General features: G+C 34.2%; 1 protein-coding gene across 1 annotated transcript in view; it reads right to left on the reverse strand.

Annotated features, from left to right (window-relative positions):
- Nucleotides 1-4,509, reverse strand: part of LOC119667342 — a 4,763-nt gene extending 254 nt beyond the window's left edge. The window contains exons 1-2 of the mRNA XM_038076631.1: nucleotides 3,033-4,509; nucleotides 8-2,973 (exon numbers count right to left, since the gene is read on the reverse strand). Coding sequence (XP_037932559.1) covers nucleotides 8-2,973; nucleotides 3,033-4,509 — 4,443 coding nt within the window. The remainder of the gene's footprint in view (nucleotides 1-7; nucleotides 2,974-3,032) is intronic.
- Nucleotides 4,510-9,531: the final 5,022 nt, after the last annotated feature.

Raw genomic sequence — 9,531 nt, forward strand, 5'->3', positions numbered from 1 at the left:
GGCGTACTCGAGTGCATTGTACACAATGTTGCACAATGGATCGAGCCATAATCTTGCCTTTTATTGGCCAAAATCGCTGCCTGCACTGGGCTAATAATGTTTGCGGTCCGCAGTGAAGTCCCTTCTCATGTAAATGTTTCATTATGAGCTTAGCTATTGGATCGTTATATGGCAGCAGCATGGGGTGTTTGGCATCGTAGGTAAGATGTGTTGACGTCAATCGACCTCCAACCCCGATGACGCCACTATCATCGATAAATGGAGAAAGTCCGTGGAGACTACTGCTTCCCTTTAGATCCCTTTTCTTTAAGAGTTGATGTCGTTCTTCATTGAAATCACTTAGCTGTATGGCTTTTATAATTATGAGTAATGACTCATCCAGTTCTAATGGTGTCAAATTGATGTCGTTGTGCTTGCTCTTATTACGTAACCCTTTGATGAATCTCAACACATAGCCAAGAATTCGTTGCAACCTTATGAATGAGTTTCCATGCCTTATCGTATAAATCATTTTGATTAGTTCATCATCATGTGAAATTGTAAGCACATGCACCTTGCTTTTGACTTCCGCTTGTATATGGTCGGATGTTATCAATTCCTGACGGAATGGTTGGGGCCAGCATTCTTGATTTCCATGAAGGAAAAGTGGCCCATAAAACCACATTGCATTCTTCTGAATGTAAATTGGATCTACACCTCTGGATAATAGATCAGCTGGATTTTGTTTAGTATTGACATGCCTCCACTGTTCCTTTAGTGTTAATTGCTGAATCTTACTGATACGATGAGCAACGAAAGTTTGGAATGTTGATGGTTCTGAATTGATCCAATGCAATGTTATCTCAGAATCAGTCCACATAAATATCGGATGATGTTCATATTCCAAATCCTTTTTTACCTTTACTACCAATTGTGCTCCTAGTAAAGCCGCACATAACTCAAGTCTTGGTATTGTCTGCGTTTTTAATGGAGCGACGCGTGATTTTGAACAAAGTAACTGAACTGAGATAGTTCGATCAGTCATTTCGGCTCTGATGTAAATGGCAGCTCCATAGATCCTTTCGGAGGCATCAGTAAATACATGAATCTGAGTATTCCTTGGTTGTTTATGATGAAATATATGTCGTGGAATCTTCACATTGTTTATTTCACATAAGCTTTGACGAAAATGGGTCCATTGAGTATGCATTTCAGCAGGCAGAGCTTCATCCCACGAAAGTTTTAACTGCCACAATCTTTGAACGAATATTTTCGCCTTCACTACTACGGGAGCCATTAATCCAAGTGGATCAAAAATGTGCGCCAACTCGGAACTTACGGTCCTCTTTGTTATTTTGCTGTGTATAGGTCCGTTAGTTTTTATTGAAAACTGATCAGATTTTGGTAGCCAGATAAGGCCTAGAGTTTTTACTGTCTTATGTGACTCACTGCTGACATCGAGATCAACTTCTTGATCTTCTGGAGCGAGTCCTTGAAGTAATTGGGCATTATTTGCGCACCACTTGCGAGGTTTGAAACCAGCTGTCACCAATATTTTAATAAGTTGATCCTTTGTTGCAATTGCCTCCGTGAGACTGTCTGAGCCACTTAAACCGTCATCGACATAAAAATCCTTGCTGAGTGTAGCGGAACCAAGTGGAAATTTAACGGCATGCTCTCTGGCCAGGGTTTGTAGACACTTAGTTGCCAGATACGGCGCTGCTCTTGTGCCATACGTTACCGTTTTTAATTTGTAATAGCACAAGTTTTCTTCTGGTGACTCTCGCCAGATAATGATTTGAAGATATTCATCTCGTGGATCAATTAGTATCTGCCGATACATCTTTTCAATATCTGTTGTAAAAACGAAGCGTGGTTTCCTGAAACGCAGTAAAATGGATGAGAGTTCGTTTTGCACGACTGGACCATTATGCATGATGTCATTGAGTGAGACTCCGGTTGATGTTCTTGCAGATGCATCAAAAACCACGCGAAGCTTTGTTGTAGTACTATCTGCCTTGATTACACAATGATGTGGCAAAATGTAATGTGGATGCATTATATCATCCTGATTGATTTTTTCCATGTGGCCGAGATGTTCATACTCTCGCATGAAGTCAACGTACATCTTCTTTAGTTCAGAATTCCTCAACAGCCGACGTTCAAGACTAAAAAATCGATTCATCGACATCTGCATGGATTCACCAAGAACAGTTGTATCTTCCTTAAATGGTAGTTTCACGACAAATCGCCCTTCATGATTGTGGTGAGTATTTTGAGCAAAAGATTCTTCACATTTCTTTTCTGCATCAGTGAATTTGTCATCCGTTTGATTGATTTCCTCCAATTGCCAGAATTTAGTAAGTATATTATCCAATGCTTCGTCGTCAGCTTCGCTGCACATGCCACAGGTAAGTAATTTTTGATTACCGTTGCTAACCTTGCCACTGCATATCCATCCGAAAACCGTGTTCTGAAGTGCAGGTAGACCCTCACCTATTTTGATTTGACCAATCGATAAAAAGCTGTGATAGAATTCTGCTCCAATTAATAAGTCAATTTGATTTGGATTCGCGAAGTCTGGATCAGCCAATTTTATATTCTGAGGAATTGACCAACCAGAAGTGTCCAGACATTGTGTTGGTTGGGCTGAGATAATTCGAGGCATCACGAATGCGTTGATATTTACATTGAAATCATTAATTCGAGACTGAATTTTTGTTGTCACACTGTATTTTGTGTCCCTTTTGCTTCTACCAATTCCTTCTATCCAGAACGGTGATGAGTGTAACTGCAATTTTAATTTTCTTGCCAGTTTTTCTGTGATTAAGTTTATTTGTGATCCAGAATCGAGTATTGCTCTGCACTCAATGAAATCACCATCAAACGTAGCTATTTTCATATTAACTGTACTAAGAAGAACGTATCCCTTATTTTGTGTTAATGCTGTGATTACAGTAGAAGGTTGATGACCGGGTTTCTCAACCAATGAATCTGATTTGACATTGATCGATTTGTGTGTTGTCTTGGAAGACTCTGATAAGTGCAACAACGAATTGTGGTTCTTGCTGCACTTGTTGCACCGGGAACTTTTGCAGTACGTAAGCAGTTCAAACACAGTCTAAGTTTTTGTACTGTCTTGATACGACCTTGTGGTGTTGATTGCAAGAATGTTTTGCAATAATATATCGGATGTGATCCATTATTACAGATCTTACAGGTTGATATATTTGCCTTTCCCATAGTTGTGGCAAGGGCTTTTGCTGAGTATGGCTTTTCCCTATGGCCAATTACCTCTAAGGACTGGAATCTTGATTCCAGGAAGATCATGAACTCCTTAATCGACTGAATCTCTCTTGGATGAGTCAGCGACTGTTCATACAAAATGCGAGTCTGCTTATCTAGTTTGAGGAGCAAACTGTGAAGCAGTAGCGGCGACCATGAATCTGTTTCGAGTCCCACATTTTTTAGAGCCAGCAATCCTTCAAATGTAACATCATGTAGTGTCCTTATTTCTGCCGCTGAAGGATTGATTGATATTATTGGTTGATTTAGAATTCTTTGAATGATTGTTGCTACAATAATTCTTTTGTTGTGATATCGTTCTTGTAGCAAATTCCATGCCGTTTGATAATTCTCGTTGGTTATTGACAGGTGTCGGACTAAGCCTTCTGCTTCTCCTGTTAAACTACCTTTGAGATACCACATTTTCTGAGCGTTAGAAAGCTGCTGCTTGTGAATCATTTCGGTGAACAAATCATAGAATTGACACCACTTCAAATAATCGCCATCGAATTTTGGTATTGTTACCTTAGGCAGTGATACACCAGCGCTGTCTGGTTTACTGCTTCCTTGTTGTGATTGTTCATCATTTGCTTTCTTTGAAGCCAACGAAATTAAAGTTGACTGAACCAATTCTTCCATTTCGAGGTACTCATCGAGTTTATATCCCACTGTAGTCGGATTGTTGGTGTACTCCCAAATTTCAAAATTAATGGCTTCAATCTCGTTCCATAGCTTCTCAATTCTTGCCATATTCACTTCATAAAAGGATTTCATCTGAACGCCTGTTTGACGATTGATGCCTGCTATGAGTCGCTTCAGTGATACACAAATTGCACCTTGCTTGTGTATCATTCGTGTTATACTTGTGCTATATTGTCCTTCCCTTGGTGACGGCATCGGTTGACGTGCTGTCGTTGCTGACTCCTTTGAGGAAGGTGTTGGAGGTATTTTGGTTGATAATTCATTTTCGAAAATATGCTCATATTTTTCAAATAATTCTTTGATTTCTTGAAAGTAGTTGCTGGTAAAATATGCAACGCTCGTATCCAAATCTGGCAAATTCCTGATTTGTGTGTCGTTATGGTCAAATTGTTCCCATAATTCGTTGAGTCGCCTAATACGCTCTTCATAGTATCGAGGGGATGTCTGCCTCTCTTTTGAGTCCTTTTTGAAGTTAGTGATCAGTTGTTGGATTTGTTTTCCCAATTCTGATTGTTTGGCAATCAATTCTGCCATGACTTCCATGGTTGTAAATACAGCAATAATACCCTTCTGAGCAGGTTCACTGGATTGATGATAACGTGGTCCTTCTGAGCAGGTTCACTGGATTGATGAAAACGTGATCCTTACGGTGAATCACGTCGGGGTCACCAAAAATGTTCAATAAGTCGTTTCTTATTGAAACTGAATCGACACTTGAATCGATTCAGTGTTGCTTATGGTTAGGAATCTGGCACTTGAACCAGTTCCTATTGCAAGGTCTGAATTTGGCACTTAAACCAACTTCAGGTGGATTCAAACAATAACAATATTTTTGAGCAACTAGGCACTTGAACCTATTTGCAATTGAGTTTTAATAAGCACTTGAACTAATTAAAACGCAAGGGCTGTTCTGTATTGAATGAATGATTTATTAGAAAAATGTTGAGTTTTTATACACATTTGGCAAGGTGTTAATGCATACAATTCCCACGATAATGCTCTATAACTTAAGCTGCATTAAAGTAGCGATTAGGTATCGCTCAGCATAGTTGTGGGAACGGTCACAGTTCTCATGGAAATTGTATGCATTGACAAAAAAGAATATTACTTGCGTAATTTCCTTAGCAACCTGGTATATGCTTATAAACTTATTTTCTTTTAACCTTGAACTAAGTCCATATACCAGCTTGCTTTACAAACATAATTATTATTTAATAAGTACAATACTGACCTTGCACAAGCAAATTTAATTTCTCATAATGTTCTATATTAAAGAATTGCACATGCTAAATGCATGGCTTATCTGCAGTTTCATATGACGATCAAAGTGTGCTCGTGTGATATACAACTGTTGTTGTTGTTTTGATAAATTTTGATATCTTAACCCACCGTTCAAGGCTAAGACATCAAGTCATTAACATTATGAGAATAAAAATTTGCTTTGACAACAAAACAAAAATAATAGAATATTATTAATATGAAATATATAATTTAAAATATATTATTTAAAATACAAGATTTAGGCTGATCATTATTATGTCCAAATTGGACACTCTTCTTTGCGTAAATTTCTTACCCAGCTGCGACCCATATTAACTGAAATACGATGTTTTGTGATGTCTGAAACTAAAGAACTAGCTGTGTTTCGATGTATTTTGTTGAACCTTCGTCGAGGGTCCCTGCTCGGGCGCCACTTGTAATGAACCTATTTTTCCTAGCCGGGGTAGTTCTCAGCCTAGTCCAAGGTCTTACAAGAAAATTTCTATTCGCGGGGACCCAGCGTTCAACTAATGTCGTTTCTACCGTTGAAGTAAGATGTTGTAACAAAGTAATTATTTTCGAATTCAAGTTTTTTTCTTTATTAAACAATTGGTAATATATGTATAACAATCAATGTATTTTAAATAAAAAACAATTTATCAAATAATATCTTTACAATTACTCGTAAATAATAATAATCAAATAATATTTAACTGATTTCAATTTTATTGAACAATTTGTAATATATGTATAACCATAAATGTATTTTAAATATAAAAAAAACAATTTATCAAATAATGTCTTTACAATTACTCATAGTTAATAATAAGCAAATAATATCTCACTGATTTCAATTTTTTTTTTAACAATTTGTAATATATGTATAACCATAAATGTATTTTAAATATAAAAAAAACAATTTATCAAATAATGTCTTTACAATTACTCATAGTTAATAATAAGCAAATAATATTTCACTGATTTCAATTTTTTTTACAAAAAAAATAATATTAATTAATCATATTTTAAGTTTAACGTTTTATAAATGCATTTTTTGTGTTCACTTAAATACAACAAAATTTATAAAAAAAACTCATAAAATGTTTTTAAATAAAAATATAAGGGAAGAAGAATTTCTATTAAGCGTAGTCGTGTGAAGATTACTTTGATATTTCACTTAGAATTTTATGTAATATTTTTACATTCCTTAAATGTGGATTAAGTAATTAAATTTTTAATGTTACACTTTATAATTAATTAAGATTATGTTTGCATATTACAGAATACATTTTTTTCACAAATATCTTGTTTTCAGTTTAATTTCGATTTTTATACATATTATTTGTTGACTTCTGTATTTTATACATATATAAGCCTTACCCTCTCTGGTACATCAGGGCAGCTTACAATGTCCAGCGTTGATTATCAGGAATCGCCAATCCACTTAAACTTTGCCACGTATCGGAGACAAAGAGACACCAAAGCCGCGCCACGTCTTTTGCTTGTGGTGTCAACACGTTTATATGTTCGAACGAGCACCAGTACAAAATCTTTTAGTTGACCACTGTTAAAGCCGTCAACTATTTCTTTTATACTGTGGCTATTAACACTATTATCCCGAGATGCAAAAGTTGGCTAAGAAAATAGCACCAAAGTAAATTTTATTTAATAAAATCAAAGTTTTATTTGATACTTTATGCTCTTAAGCAATTTTTAATTTTACAAAAAAAAATAACTAAAGTTAGAAAAAAATCTAAATTTAGTATATAAATAATTTTTGAATAAATTATTTCTATATATGGACAAATAAAAAACTAAGTAATTCACACCACCGGTACGTTGCGTTGCGTTCAACTTAACCACGAGCCAAGAGACCGAAAACTCCTCCGCTTGCGCCTTTTATTCTCCTTTTTTTTCTAACTGCGTCGAGCGGACTTTTTTGCTAGCCGTTGTTCGGTCAATACCCTCAACATTTCCCCTCATCAGGTATTCTGTTGTTGACTTCTGAAAGCTTTAAATTACGCTCGCAGCTTTTTTTCTATTATCCGCTGCAATTTTTGGCGATCAACCGAAATGCACAAAACAAATTAATAAATGACATTTCTCATTTTTTCTATTTTTGTTTTGCTTATGCTTTGTTTTTAATAAAATGTGTTTCATGCGGTTCGGAAAAATAATTTAAATTTATTTTAATTAATATAGTTCGAACTATATTAATTAAAATCAATATTCGTCAGGGTATTTCAAGGTATGTATAGCATATGTTAGATAAGTTGGAGTACATAACATCAAATTTTATTTAATTATAGTTATCTTTGACGTCAGCATTTTTGTGAAACGTGTGAAAATGTGAACGTGTGAAATGCGTATTGTGGCAGACTAAAATTTATTCAAAAAAAATTTAGTCGTCACAGTATAAACAATCGAACTTATTATTTTATGTATTATCAATGCTATTTTGTTAGTGAAGTCAGCAATCAAACCAATAGCGAACATGTTGTATTTTGCTTGGACAAAATCATATAGAAAAAACTCTAATATCAGAGCAAATGCATACATAGCTTCTAGTTCATGCATATGTAAGTTTCTTGGTAAATTTTTTCTACTCTTCTTTTTATTGCACACTTACTAAATATATATATGCATGTGATGCTTGGATTTTGTTTGTGTGCTTTTTTTTTCCTTCAAATATATGACTGGCTTCGTGTGCATGAAATACACAAGTCTTCCAAATTATTTAGAATTTGATTTTTGCTGAAATTTTATACTGGCTTCATAGTATGAAGTTCATACTAATATATGATGTTTGCCTATGACATGATGCGAAAACACCGGAGTAGCGCAGCCACAGTTGTTATTAGTGTAAATGCTCTTAATATGTTTGGCTGTCAAGACTCCGGCTATGCCATACAGTAACACTAGTTTCATGAAGAATATTCATAAATACCATATTATACAATAATTGATTATGTCTTATATATTAAGTTTTTATTATTATATTCTTATATCAAATACAATAGAATTATTAACTAAATTTTATTACTTAAATTATATAGAATACAACTATAAACCTTGGATATCTAATTATACATTAACTTAAATTAACTGGAACTATTAACTAAATTTAATTGCATATTACTTATAACTGTTTAAAATAAGTTTATTTATTTAGCGTGAATATTTTTGTTTCATTGCTAATTTTTTTATAAATAGTATATGTTTTATTAAAATTCATATTTTCGCAATTGTTTTTAATATGCTGGTAAATTTTGCACTATATTAACAACTTTTTTGGTTTAAAAAACCCTCAGTACTGCCATTTAAATTGCATTGAAGATATCATAATAAAGTTATTAAAAATTAAAATTACTTATTGAAAGTATTAATTAATATAATTAAGTTAATGTTTTACACAGAAGTTCAAATATTTACAATTTCTTTATTTTTTGTTAAATTTTACACTGCTTTTTAAATACCCAGTTTGATTTAGCACTTTTATTGAAAAGTTTTTTAACAAAATTTCATTGTGGCACCCGTAAATCGGATCCTTAAATCTATTTTTGTTATATACTTTTTTTATTTCATTTTTTCTATAGTGTTTACTGAGATTTCTTTAATACCATTTAAATGGTATTCTTTTTTGAAAAAGAAAGTAATAAAATAAAAAATTTTTAAATGGATACTTAATTCAATTTCACTATTATAAAAAAATTATCGCTGATTTTGTGTATTTTGAACTGTCCTTGTAATAACGTATACATTAAGACCGAAAAGCTTTCGGAAATTCTCATTTAAAATTCGCGCGCTGTATATTTTCCGATATTTTAAGTTTATGTAGTTTGGCAGCACTGTCCTTAATTACTATGCCAAAAATGAGCGCGATCTGTCAGACAGTTCGTTTACGGCAGCTGTTGAAACCAGTTCACCTCAGTAGGGCGTTGCGAAAAAAACAATGGAAAAAAATATTGAACAAAGAGTTTGCATCAAATTTTGTGTTTCGAACGAAATTTCGTGTGCAGAATCGTTGCGAATGCTACAAAAGGCTTATGGGGAATCAGTTTTATCGAAAACTCAAGTTTATGAGTGGTACAAAGCCTTCCAGGACGGTCGTACGACCGTCGAAGACATTTCGCAACGCACTACTGAGGTGAACTGGTTTCAACAGCTGCCGTAAACGAACTGTCTGACAGATCGAGCTCATTTTTGGCATAGTAATTAAGGACAGTGCTGCCAAACTACATAAACTTAAAATATCGAAAAATATACAGCGCGCGAATTTTAAATGAGAATTTCCGAAAACTTTTC

This window comes from Teleopsis dalmanni, chromosome 1, assembly GCF_002237135.1.
Source record: "Teleopsis dalmanni isolate 2A chromosome 1, ASM223713v2, whole genome shotgun sequence".
In the NCBI taxonomy this organism is placed as follows: domain Eukaryota; kingdom Metazoa; phylum Arthropoda; class Insecta; order Diptera; family Diopsidae; genus Teleopsis; species Teleopsis dalmanni.